The following is a 14,455-nucleotide window of genomic DNA, read 5'->3' as shown; positions in this document are numbered from 1 at the left end:
TACTTGCATAGATCATTTGTTATGAGAGAGACTCTTTTATCTCCATCCCATTCAAATCATGGGAAAATGTTACTATTCGAAAATAAATGTCGACGTTTTTACAAAAATTATATTTTACCTGTATTTAAAAAAATGCGGCATTCCAATTGTATATGTCATAAATATAATTTTGTATTATGGGCCGGAGGCCTATATTATTGAAGAAAGTGATTTGAGTTGATTTATTAAACAAAACGATTCATAGAAAATTTCACTTAATGAAACTAAATTCAAAAGGCACAAAGTGTCCCTGGATTTGTATTTTTCCGTCACTTAAACCCAAATTCACCTTGCCTCTCCACCAGTCTGATCGTTATCCTAATGGATCATAATTAAAAATCAATCATGTTCCAAGCCAGGGAATGTTAAAACGAATGCAGTTTAGCGATTTAATACGGTACCTAGCCCATCAGTCATTTTAATTTGTTTCGTGTCACAGTGACCGCTGCATGATTCACTTAGTTATGTGTTGCAGTAACATCTTACAAAATTCACTGTTACACGGTGTAAGTTTGCGAGTCCCTAAAGAACCAGACTGCTAGTGTATGTTTGCAACTCAATAAAAAAAAACATAAAGCCAGTGCAAATTTCTTGACTCCCTAAAGAACCATGCTGCCAGTTTAAGTTTGTGACACCTTAAAAAACACATACTACCAGTGTAAGTTTGTGACTCCTTAAAGAACCATACTTCCAGTGTAAGTTTGTGACTACCTAAATAACCATACTGCCAGTGTAAGTTTGTGACCACCTAAATAACCATACTGCCAGTGTAAGTTTGTGACTGCCTAAATAACCATACTGCCAGTGTAAGTTTGTGACTCCCTAAATAACCATACTGCCAGTGTAAGTTTGTGACTACCTAAATAACCATACTGCCAGTGTAAGTTTGTGACTGCCTAAATAACCATACTGCCAGTGTAAGTTTGTGACTACCTAAATAGCCATACTGCCAGTGTAAGTTTGTGACTACCTAAATAACCATACTACCAGTGTAAGTTTGTGACTGCCTAAATAACCATACTGCCAGTGTAAGTTTGTGACTACCTAAATAACCATACTGCCAGTGTAAGTTTGTGACTACCTAAATAACCATACTGCCAGTGTAAGTTTGTGACTACCTAAATAACCATACTGCCAGTGTAAGTTTGTGACTACCTAAATAACCATACTGCCAGTGTAAGTCATTGACTTTAAAGAACTATACAGCCAGTGTAAGTTTTGACTCCTTAAGAAACCATAATGCCAGTTAAGCTAGTGACTTTCTAAGGAAACATACTGCCAGTGTACGTTTGTGACTACCTAAAGAACAATTCTGTGAGTGTTAGTTTGTGAAGACAAAAGCTCTATTCAGCTTAAACACTTTGCACTGTCCTGGTAATGTGCCAGACAAGTATGGCAAGCCAAACTCGTATTTATTGGAAACCTGGATATCTCATAAACTACGTTAGATATCGTAGACACATTATAATTACATTTGTATATGCGATATCTTATACAATATGCACGATGCCTACTACATTGTTTGAGATGTTTTATATAATTTACACGATATCCTACATATCAAGTTTACGAGATATAAAGCATAGAATATGTCGTATTTAATTAACAAGTTGATAAAATTTATGCGAATTCTTATAATAGTTTTAAAACATCCCCATTTGTTTTTATACACTTGATCTGACATTCTATAATGCTATTTACTCCATATTTACATATCAAGTTTATTAGCTATTTTATAGAATGAATAAGATAATGAGCAAGATATCTGACATAATTATGGAATATAACATAAATAGAATATATCTACCTGTTATAACTTATATGCTATCCTATTAATAGAGGACATGTATCTGATACAAATTTTGGTATATCCTATTAAAAAGAAGATATTTACCTGGTATAATTTATTTGATATCCTATGAAAAAAAGATATTTACCTGACACAATTTATCGGACATCATATAAAGCTCTATGTTTTATGTAGTTTACGAGATATCTTGTTTTTCGTAAAAAAGATACCAATATGGCTCCCTTTAAACGAGTAACCTAAACCATATTTCCATGTAGGTGACAAATTACATTCACTGATATTCAAACTAAGCCTTTCAAAATAGCGAATGCTTATATTATTTGTGCAGGTATGCATATCACAAGACAATGTGGCCGAAATAAGAATTGCCGCTTGATTAAAACTCAATAGATACTACTTTGATCGAAACGACACTTTGTTGTCAAAGGAAATATCGATTGCACACGTGATCACTTGACTGAATTGCCATTAGTTACCTACTTCGGACTGGAAAGTATTCGTCATTATCAACTGTTGGAATGCATTTAATTTTATGTTTTTATACAAGTTAGTTATTTTCAGATCATAGTTTGGACCGTGAGGCAAGCATTTAAGTAGATTCTGGGACAAGTATTTAAGTGGACTCTGGGACAAGTATTTCAGTGGACCGTACAACAAGTATTTCAGTGTTGAGGATAAAACAACGGGGAAAAATAAATTTTCTCTTGAAGAAATATTTCCATTCTACGCGAAAGAGCTGACAATGTGGTTTCAAACAGGTTAAGTCGATGCACTTTTTAATTACGAGAGGGAAATATTTAGAACAGACAACATAAATAAGACGGAATACCATATGTAGTCGCTTTTGAGATTTAAGATGGAACAAATCGTTGAATTATATGAACCACAAACTACCGGAAGAGGAAATATATTCGATTCCAAGGATCTTAGTTTCATCAAGACTTTGCGGTATGTGGAATCCCCAGTTCCAGAAAGTCCCAAAAAGTTTAGTCAAAGAGAGGCTAAAGTTTTCACTCCAAAGGGTTCTATTGCTGGAACACCAAAGCCTAACGGGAAGGCTGACCCGACACCGCGAGAAGATAGGAGTGCTACGTCTCAGACTAATCCGCTTCCAGGAATAAGGCAGGGATCAAGGACATCGTCCAGGGACACGATCACAAATGACATACCAATCACCACCGATGATATGGGGGATAAGACCAGGGTCCGTACGCCAAGAACAAAAGCCACAAGGGCCCAACCAAAAGAGAGAGAAAACAGTGCTAGTTATGGTAGACCACCCCAATTAGAGGCATCGATCAAGACTGAGAAAAAGCCCCCTTCCCAAAAACCAATTGAAGAGGCGATACTTTGTCCGATATGCCTAGAAATACTCAGGATTCCAAAATTTCTAATCTGTCTACATAATATATGCAAGCGATGTCTTAATGGTCATATTGGGAAAACCGTGGATAAGCGTGGCCCTACAAAAGCTCCTGCTTTAACATACAATTGTCCGGTATGCGATACAAAGTGCCCAGCGCCTGAACAGTCAAAGGACCCTGACAGATGGGCTGACCTTATGCCTAGAAATTTCTTTCTCGATACGTACACTCGCGTGTTGTCGGCCAAAAATGGAACGTCCATATGTGACCCTTGCGAACGCAGAAGAGAGAGAATATTGGCGAATTCCTGGTGTACAGAATGCTGTGAGTTTTTCTGCGACAACTGCATGAATGTTCATGGTGGATTTGAGCAGTTCTTAAACCATAGCGTTCTTACAGTCGAGCAGGTGAAAGACAACGGGGATGAAGCATTGCCGCGATATGAAATTTGTCATGAACACAAAGACAAAATTACTTTATTCTGCATAGATCATCAAGCCCCATGCTGTACCAACTGTGTCGCTCGTAAGCATCGTAAATGCGAAAACGTTGTTACTGTTGAGGAGGAGTTTCGAGTTTTGAATGGAAAGGGAGAATTCAGTCATTTGTCCAAACTGTTAAAAGAATACACTGCGACATCAGCCGATCAGCTCGCAAACAGAAAAAGGCTTATGCATGAGCTAGAATTGAAAAAGTTCGAGATTGTCGGCAAGATTCGGACCATTCGCCAAAATGTTGAGGAAACCTTCCGTGACCTGGAAGAGAAAATCCTGACCTCCTTCTCAAGTTTTCATAGGACGGAGATGGATAAACTGAAAGTCCAGACGACGAATTGTGACAATATACACAAAGCAATCTCTAATGCATCCATCCTGTTTGATACCTATCAAGAAGAAGGATGTGAATCCCAACTTCTTGCATTGTCCACCAAAGTTCGTATCGAATGTGAGAAATACGAGAGCACTTTAACAGACATCCAAAAACGTCTGGAGAAGGTGGATTACAGCTTTACGGTCGACAAGACGGTTGAAGATTTGTTGAAGGGGGTACGTCAGCTCGGCACCATTAATGTGACAAGGTCTTCAGATAAAGTTCCACAAATTACTGCCAATCCTTTCAAGAAAGGCGTCGCCCGAGAGATTGGAAAGATCCGCGTTTGGTTGCCTGGAGATCGTGGACACTGCAACATTACAAGCGGTATATACCTAGATGATAGCCGTCTGCTTCTGGTTGACTACGACAATTTCAAGATCAAACTGTTCAGTGAAAAGGGAAGAGTCCTTGGCAAGCTCACCTTACAAGGAAAACCAAGCGACATAACTATGATCGATGAGGAGAATTTCGCTCTGACCATCCCAAGTTCAAATATCGTTCACTTCATCTCTTTGAGTGGCAACACCATCCTCGAGGGCAAGACCATAGAGATGGCGAAGATGTATCACGGACTTGCCTACTACGGAAATAAATTGTACATGGTTTCCAGCAACGGAATAACTATCTGCTCTATTGATGGTACCGAGATTCAGACGATCAAGCCAAACAAAGCCGGTGACCCGATTAGCCTATCACCGGCTTACATTAAAGTCAGTAACGAAACCATTTTTGTATCAGACCATGAAAAGAATTGCCTCACCGCCCTCACGCCACAGGGGGCACAGCTGTACGCCTACACGGCAGAGGATCTGATTTACCCAGTTGGTGTAGACACGGACAACCAAGGGAATGTGTACATCTGCTGCAAGAACTCCATGTGTGTCCATCAGCTGTCGTCGGATGGCACCCGAGTAAAGAACATTTTAACTGAGCGAGACAAAATAGAGAACCCTCTGGCCATAGGCTTCCATCGGTTCCGGAACAAATTCTTCATCACTGAAGCCAAGGGTCTCAATAAGGACTATATACGAATCTTCCAGCTAGTGTAGTTCTGTGATAGGCTAACTACTTTTGAAGACTTTCGGCGATTTATGAATTTTTATTAGAACTTTTGCACTATTTCAGCAAAAAATTCCTATTTATGATGATTTACTGGTACTGTGAGTTCGATACAATGAATACATATTTTGAATGCTATGTTTCGATTAGAAAACTCGCATATTTAACACGATCTACAAGGATTATGTGCATACAATATTTATTGCTAAAGAAACTTTTTTAGAGCATAGGTATACGTGCCTACGGCTGAGTTAAAATCAAGGAAACTCAGTTTAAATACGTGCCGAAAATCTCTCGTGACGTTTTTAGGGTGCAGTAACATCCATGAAACGTCGGAATAGTGGATCTCACTCAGTAAGGAGAACGATAATTTTGCTAGACGTTATTTAAAACCCACCCACCCAACACACACACACACATACACACACACACACACACACTTGTTTGTGTTTATTGTTCAAACAAGCAGATATCAAGAAGCACAACTTCTGAGTAAAGTTTTAAGCAGAATCGTTATGAAATTATTTGCACTTTTAGCCCGAATGAAGTCTTGATTTTAGTTGTTTGGCCTAGTAGTTTAAAATGAGTACTGGTGGACAAATTTCGGGGGATGCAGCTTATTTGAAATCGCATTCTGTTTCCGTGTCTGTCCATTCCAATCTTTTATTCCAAGTGATATGAATAATGAAAAAATTAGAGTTGTTTTATCACGATAGAATCAACTGTATCCCTTACAATACGTCCTACATTTCTTCTATACGTAAAGAAAATTTGTCACAATGATGTCGTGTATACATTGCGACTACTAGCACATGGTGGAGAAAATAATGTCTTGTTCGAGTTTATATATTATAGTATATGTATGTACTCTTTTACTCTGTATGATCTCTTATATTCTATCTTCACGCAAAAACGTGGTTCTATTTGCATATCATGTTAAAAGATCCTTAATTATGGTAATATTTCTAGCCTGTCGAGTGTAGCAAAAATGTACTGTAATTGATCTTTCAGTAGTACATATCTGAATTGTAATGTAACCGATGTTTCAGTAGTACATACCTAAACTGCAATTTAATGTTTCATTTATAAATACCTGAAAGATAATGTAACCGATGTTTCAGTAGTATAAGCCTAAACTGTAAGGTAACAAGTTTCAATTGTAAATTTATGAAATGTAATGTAACCGATGTTTCAGCAGTACATACCTGAACTGTAATGTAACATGTTTCAATTATAAATACCTGAAATGTAATGTAACCGATGTTTCAGTAGTACACAGGGACGGCCCTAGGACGATTGAGCTGATAGGGCCCTGCGCTCAGTTTGAGAGAAAGTAATTTTAAAGCGATGGAAGAAAATTTTAAGTTCAATATCATATAAAACTTGCATATAAGTTTATTTCCAAATGACGTGCTCACAGGGGGCACCGCACGTAAATCCAGGAGCGGGGTGAGGGGGCGCCAAATAAGAGTTTGGGTGAAGGACATTAAAATGGCATGCTTAAGTTTCTGGTTAAAAATAAGTAGGTCTTATAGATTCAAGGACTTAAGTTCCACGGGAAGGCTATAAACTTCGTGTAGGTAGGATGAACTCGAGTTCCTCGGCTATAAACTTTGTGTTGGTAGGATGAACTCGAGTTCCTCGGCAGGGCTGTAGATAGATATGGGTAGGTTGAACTAGTGTTTCAATAATCGCCGATTTAGGATATGCGATAGAATAAATTCACAAAGGACATAGACACGTAATGAATTAATGATCTACGTCTTAACCGTTTTGCTTTGAAGTAATTGAAGATATTAGATCTTTTTTTTGATGTTATTTAATTGGTATTATATCTTGTTGGCAATATTTGAAGTATGTTATTAAGGCTGAATAAATATACGATTCTCTGTCATAGGGCTTCAGTGCTGATTTCAAATCAAATGAATGGATCTCTCTCTCTCTCTCTCTCTCTCAAACGTCCATTGAATATCCCGGGACTAGGTCCAAAAGAGAGAATATTACAAGTGATATCTGCATATATAAAGTATATTTTGAAAGACTAAAATAACCACTGACAGACTAGAAATGTTTCGGTTTTTATAACACAACTAAGTTGCTATCTAAGCCACGATCTGTTATGTTCTTCGTTTTAAAGTATGAAAATGACATGTTAGACTTAAGAGATATAAAATGAATTGAAAACTGCCCACTGGTGAACTTGAACAAAGAGTTAAAGTAGTAGTGACACTATCGGAGTATTGGATAACTTTCGGCCTTTCTGTAGACAATAATAAGAAAAATGCCTTACAATGTGGTAAGTCATGTGTGAAAACAAAGTGGAATATTGTTTCTTATCACAAGTACAAAATAGTTCTGATAGTTAAACCCAGACAAATACACGCACAACGAAACAATTAGAAACGAATATACGCTATCGTGTTATGTTGTTTTCTGTATTTCGTTGTTAACAGCTCAATTTGTCAATATTTACCATTTAGTGATACTTGTATTTGGTTTGAAGAGTAAGGCCGAAGTCCTACATTGATAGTTATCTGTATGTATTATTTTTTTTTTGCTCATGAAAGTTTCCTCCCTTTACGTAACGTTTATCGGAGACTATTGGAAGCGGCAAACGGACCAAATATATACAACTCAAAGTCCGTATCTGTCACATTCAACAAGACCTTCCCACACTCGAGTCATGTTAAATGAGGCTTATTCGTTTTATGAATGCTACATTAATCACTCACGTAAGAGGAATCATCATAGTACTAAACTCTTTTACATAAGATGTATGTATACTACGATACGGGATGATTTGGTAAGGTTATTACATATGATACGAGATGATTTGGTAAGGTTATTACATATGATACGAGATGATTTGGTAAGGTTATTACATAATGATACGAGATGATTTGGTAAGGTTATTACATAATGATACGGGATGATTTGGTAAGGTTATTACATATGATACGAGATGATTTGGTAAGGTTATTACATAAAGCAGACTGGGCTTATTTAGTTGCAGACCTTTAAGACTAGACTGGATGATATGATATTTGGAACTACCAAGGGGTAGTTAATATTTATATATTTCTAGGTACTTTCCAACAAAGATTGACTAATAATTTTATTCAAAATTGGATGGAAAGATTACATAATTCTAAAAGAGAGTTTCTTTTACGTAAATATTTTTTCATTCCAGTCTAAAAATGTATCCTGATAAAGTTCAATTTTCAAAATTAATAAATATTATAGTTTCTTCAGAGTGTCATCGCACAGACTGAAAATCGAAGATAATGGGTGGATAAGACGGTACAAACCAACCAAAGAAAGACTATTTTCTGTGTGCAATAATAATAATAATAATAATAATAACTATTATTATTATTATTATTATTTGAGGATAATAAATTTGGTTCTGAATCAGTTCAGTCAATCTTACATGTATTCCTCAATAATAGAATATTAAAACTATAAATGCAATGTAAATGTCAAGTTAAACTATATTTATTACAGTGTTTGACACACTTCTGATCATAAAATACAAACACATACATACATACATACATACATAAGTAGTGAAGGGGGGCACCCTACGGACAATGGGAATTAGCATTACAGACCCCCTTGGGCAAATCTACGGACAATGGAAATTTAACATGGAGAAAAATCGTGGGCAAATCTACGGACAAGGGGAATTAACATGGGAATAAATCGTGGGCCACTTTACGGACAAGGGGAATTTAACATGGGGAATAGAGTTTGGGTCTGTCTAGGGACTAGGGGAATTTAACATATGGAAATTGAACATGGTGGGTCTGTATAGCGTCAAGGGGAATTGAACATGGTGGGATTGTCTAGGGACAATGATGGTAGAGGGTCAAACACAACAGAGACAGAAACATACATACAAGCGTGAGATTTATATATAAAGCATTACCAAGACCTGAAATCTTGCTGGGGTGTTCAAAAATTTGCATAATTGTAATGATGCTATAAATAGCTATAATCAAGGAAATGCTCAACGACAAAATGGATGTGACTAAAAGTAACGCTAAAATGGCGAAATTGTCCCAGAATTTAAAGGAAAATAAACATATCCCCGAAAATTAAGTTACAATGGTTTAGACTAAAATGGATAAAATTAGTAACTACTTACAATATCAACTTCTGTGACGATCTTGGATAAATACCTATGTATCTATAATCAGCTGAAATTCCTATGAAATCCCACTATCTATTTATAGCTCCAACTTGTGGGTTTTTCCTTTGGAAAATCCCACTATCTTTTTATAGCCTCAGTTTGAGTGACGTTCCTGTTTATCAATTCTAGTATATATGTATAGCTACAAAATGTGGAAATCCCCAAGTCGATATTTATAGTCTCAAAATTTCCAGCGTCAGTGACGTCACTGTACTGAACACTAGGGGATAAATGGCAACAGTGTTGCAAGTGGCTGACCTGAATACGCGCTACTGTAGGTAGGTAGGTAGAGTGTATCTGATAGGGATAAAGTGAGTTTTATAGGGACAAACAGAGACCAATACACACACACACACACAACATACGCGCGCAGACACACACACACACACACACACACACACAGAGGGAAGAGGAAAAAACAAACCCCAAATATACTATCCACACTCGGGAGGAAAAAAAAAACAACCAAATATACGATCTACACAACGTACGCGAACACACACACACACACACACTATAAAATGGATAAAATTAGTAACTACTTACAATATCAACTTCTGTGACGATCTTGGATAAATACCTATGTATCTATAATCAGCTGAAATTCCTATGAAATCCCACTATCTATTTATAGCTCCAACTTGTGGGTTTTTCCTTTGGAAAATCCCACTATCTTTTTATAGCCTCAGCTTGAGTGACGTTCCTGTTTATCAATTCTAGTATATATGTATAGCTACAAAATGTGGAAATCCCCAAGTCGATATTTATAGTCTCAAAATTTCCAGCGTCAATGACGTCACTGTACTGAACACTAGGGGATAAACGGCAACAGTGTTGCAAGTGGCTGACCTGAATACGCGCTACTGTAGGTAGGTAGGTAGAGTGTATCTGATAGGGATAAAGTGAGTTTTATAGGGACAAACAGAGACCAATACACACACACACACACAACATACGCGCGCAGACACACTCACACACACACACACACACACACACACACACACAGAGGGAAGAGAAAAAAAACAAACCCCAAATATACTATCAACACAGAAGGGAGATAATGTAAACCCCAAATAAACTATCCACACAAACGTACGCGAACGCATACAAACCCAAATATACTATCAACACAGAGTGAAGAAGAAAAAGTTTTTTGAAAGCACCTAAGCCCTCACCTGCAATGACCAACTCTGCCAAACACCTACACCCCACCCCTCCCCACCCCCCACCTCCCAACACTACAAAACCCATTTAACCCGTTATTTTATGGCATCAGTGTGTGATTTAGGAAACATCAAGACACAAAATGATGGATGAATAGACTGACTATTGTTTACCGACTTGCATGCCTAAAGAGCGTGCGTGAAGGAAAACATCCTTCCATTTCAATTCTAACTAAAACATGATCCAGAGGGATAGAGAGAGGTGAAAGAGCACAATTTCATAAAGTGTGAGTAAAAACCAAAACACGCCATCCTTATTATACAATGTCAAGACCAAGAGACACGTTTTCTTTCTGGTCTATTCTCTTTTAGAAGGTAGTATGAAATTTCACATCAGGGCCAACGCATCGGCTCACATCGTCAATTTTTCCATTTCCATGTCTTTACTGGCACAAGTTCTTCATCATCTTCAATTTCTTCTTCTTCTGAATCCCTCTTCTTTGTTTCGTCTTGTTTTTGTTTCTTCTCTTTTCTCGTAGGGCACTCTGAATTCCAGTGTCCTTTCTCCTGACAACGATATTAGGTATCTTGACTTTTGTCTCTCTTTCTTAGACGAAGCAGGTATTCTGGAGACAAATACCCATTTACCTTTGCAGATATAGCAAACTTCATTAGCACTTACACACTTTCGTTTGACTCTCATCAAATCAACGACCAAAAGAGTAAGTTTTGTTGCCACTTTCGCATGTGAATTATGCTTTCGTATGACTTTTAGCAAATATTTGACCAGCAGGTCGATCTGTGCTGACTCTTTCATCTTCTTGATCGTTTGAGAGCGGAATGAATACTCTGACGCTAAGACACTCTCCTTATATACAGAGACCTGCCGCCTATGTAACCTAGTCAAATGTAATTTTGTAATAAGATGAAACGATTTCATTAAGGAAGTAAAAGGCAATGATGTACCGTATCGCCTCACACAAAACCTGAAGTGTTAGTTCAAATCCGTGTCAGCGATTTCGAAGACGACATAACTGGGCTTTAATCAATGCTCTCCATTTCTGCCACAAAACCACGAGTCCTGATTCACGACAAAAGAAATTTCGTTCGGTCCATAAAAAATAGTATTACATCTGAGAAACGCAAAAACGAACTTACAGAAAATTGAGAACGACGGCTTACACCTACAACGTAAATGTATGAGTTCAAGTAGTGCGTAAAACTTAGTCAAATTAAATTTTTATAGTCAAGACGAAACGATCTCTTTTCGAAGAAGAAAGCAGACACCAAACGACAATGGCGATCCGTGTCACACAACACTTTTCAAAATGTGTATTATCAGAGGTTTGTTCTAGCGATCTGCACGGTTAAATTAAATGTTGATGTATTTTGCAATAAGACGGACACAATTTCCATGGGATCGCCCATGGTACGATTGTTCGTGCATTAGTTTAATTTTTAAAAATATTTTTTTATATAAATCGCCTATAGGATAGACCCAGTAAAGCGTGACCATTCTCGTCACTGTCTGAATAGCTACTCAAGTCAATTCGAAGCGAACGCGGTAAGAAAATAAGTATAGCCAATGAAATGGCTTACAACGGGTGATGCATTGTTTTGTTCTAGGACTGTGTGGCATAATAATCCCTATGTTCTTGCGTTGTTACCATTACAGTGCAGACACTGAAATGTGAACTTACAAGCCCTCTTTGTGTGTGTGTGTGTTGTACCATTTCCTCTTACCACATCAAAATACTGAGCGTCACAGTATTGGTTCGCGTTTTCAAGCTGACCATTTTTTTTATATTTCACTTAAACATTTCGACATAAACACTCTCACATCGGTAGAGTCAGAACAGACGTATTACAGTATTGAGGGGCATGTTATCTTTTTTTTTTCAAACTAATAAATTTGGGGTTTGTATGAAGTAAAGAACCGAAAGTACAGTGAAACTCAAGGATGATGACCCAATCTGTCTCTCTATTGATGCGTGTATTTACTTAAGAAGAAATATGACCTCTAAAACACAAAGAGATACGGCAAGCATGATTAGATTAAACACAACGATGTTTTTTTCCTTCACGCCCGTGTAATTTAGAGTTTCAATCGTCTTTGAAGACAAACTTGGTCTCCTTTTGTAGGGCTTGAAATAATAAAAAAAGCTGAAAAATCTTAAGCACTTTGCTATAGATAATTTCATCAACAGACTAAACAACATAAATACCGTTACAACAATAGAAAGCCTTAAATCTTCTATCAAAAAGAAATGCATGAAAAAATTAAAGATTAACGATAACTAACCAATGAAACCGAATTTAACAAAGGCAATGACGTGTGAAGAAATGCCTCTCACTTTGGAAAGGTAGGCGAATGTACTCTGCCATGCACCATCAACTTGAAAAAAATTATAAACAGAGAGAAACCTGAATTCAAAATTCAGTTGGTTTTTTTCTTCAAAATTATTTCGTTTCTTTTTTTCTTTTTTTTGGAACAAATCTAAGCACTAATATAGAGTGGAAAAGGGAAAATGCACATGCAAGCTTTGATGTTTCTGAAAAAATGAGGGGATATTCCTGACGTTCATAACCACCTATATATGCTTGGACTTGTCTGTGACTTATCCACAAAACAAGATGTACATATTTCTGGTCAAGCTGCAAGTGTGTGCGTGTTTTTGAAAATGGTAAAACTTGGATATACAATTTTCTCGTGACACTTATAAAGTGAAGAGTCTGTGCAAGTGTCAAAAGCCAAAGTCATATAAGTTTTGTATTTTGTACGGCTTGTAAAGATTTCCACTTTAGGAAATGTGAAGTATCACAAGTTATTATCACAAACAGAAGTGGAACATAGGGGCTTGCAAGAAAGAAAATAACCCAGACAGTTGGTGTCATCAAGAGTGCTAGAGACGGTACCCAAACTTGCTTGCTTGCTTACTTGAATTAAAGTGATTTTCGCTCTAATGGAGCATGTATCACTGGTTTAATAACGCACCGCGTGATTTTTAATTACTCCTGGGGAAGGAAAGAGAGCCTCATCCCCCAGGCTTTTATGTACTCACAGACTATTTTTAAATTTAGCCACTCAGGTGTAGGACTAACTAGTCCTTAACAACCTGACTGAAAGGCTTTACACATGAGTGGGAATTGTCTCACCACGCACTCATTTTTTCTGTCCGAGCGTGGTAAAGGAGGAAAAAAGGTGCTCAGCAAGACAGCCATGGATGTTAAGTACTCACCAAAACGCTAGCCCGTACTTATTTCAAATCAAGTCCCGTTTTTTGCTAATCGACAATAATAAGTACCAATAATGTGTTAACCACCTGTGCAATTAGTTCAAATCTAACGAGTCTGTTAAATTTCCTAACATATCTGTCTAATATTAGTACTTAGTGTACATAAAAATAGCCATACTGATCTTATTTAAATTATTATGTCTAAGCGACATATACCAGTTTGGTCACTGTTAGATTTAAAAAGTTAAGTTTGTTGCAGTGTTCCAATGGGTCAAGTTTGTTTCGAGAATAGTTTAGTCAAGGAGGGATACCAAGCCAAATATGGTTCCCTATTTAATAAAAAGCAATCTTTTGGAGCCCTAAAAAAGTCTGTTTTTTCTGTTAGAAGGTAACACGTCTCTCTTTTGCTTTCACGTTCTTTCCCGCACTTCTAGTCTCATGATTCTTGATATCAGGAAATGCGTAGCCATGATGGGCGGTAATGTAAGCAGCGGCTTCTACCAGTTGACTGAGGGGGTATCCAGTGTAGGTATGTCTGTAGAATTGGGGAAGAATTCTGACCCCTAATCCCCATTGAGAAGGTCGTGGTTTAAAGGTGTCTAGAGATCTGTAGGCAACGTATTGTATGGCTCTAATGAACTGCCCTGCTATGTTGACGTCATACAATGCTTGATCTAGCCCCATTTCGGTGTACTTTTCAACGAGGGTCAGCGTCCCCC

The 14,455-nt window shown here is 37.3% G+C and overlaps 1 protein-coding gene across 1 annotated transcript; it reads left to right on the top strand.

Annotated features, from left to right (window-relative positions):
- Nucleotides 1-2,354: 2,354 nt before the first annotated feature.
- LOC149775309 (uncharacterized) lies at nt 2,355-7,039 on the top strand. The gene has a single exon (XM_089943618.1). The coding sequence runs from the start codon at nt 2,706-2,708 to the stop codon at nt 5,133-5,135; it is 2,430 nt and encodes an 809-aa protein (XP_089799744.1). The 5' UTR covers nt 2,355-2,705; the 3' UTR covers nt 5,136-7,039.
- Nucleotides 7,040-14,455: the final 7,416 nt, after the last annotated feature.

This window comes from Sinohyriopsis cumingii, chromosome 19 (assembly GCF_028554795.1).
Source record: "Sinohyriopsis cumingii isolate HCF-2022 chromosome 19, ASM2855479v2, whole genome shotgun sequence".
NCBI lineage: Eukaryota > Metazoa > Mollusca > Bivalvia > Unionida > Unionidae > Sinohyriopsis > Sinohyriopsis cumingii.
Note: the sequence above shows the minus strand (reverse complement) of the source record. Positions and strands in the feature narration are given on the sequence as shown.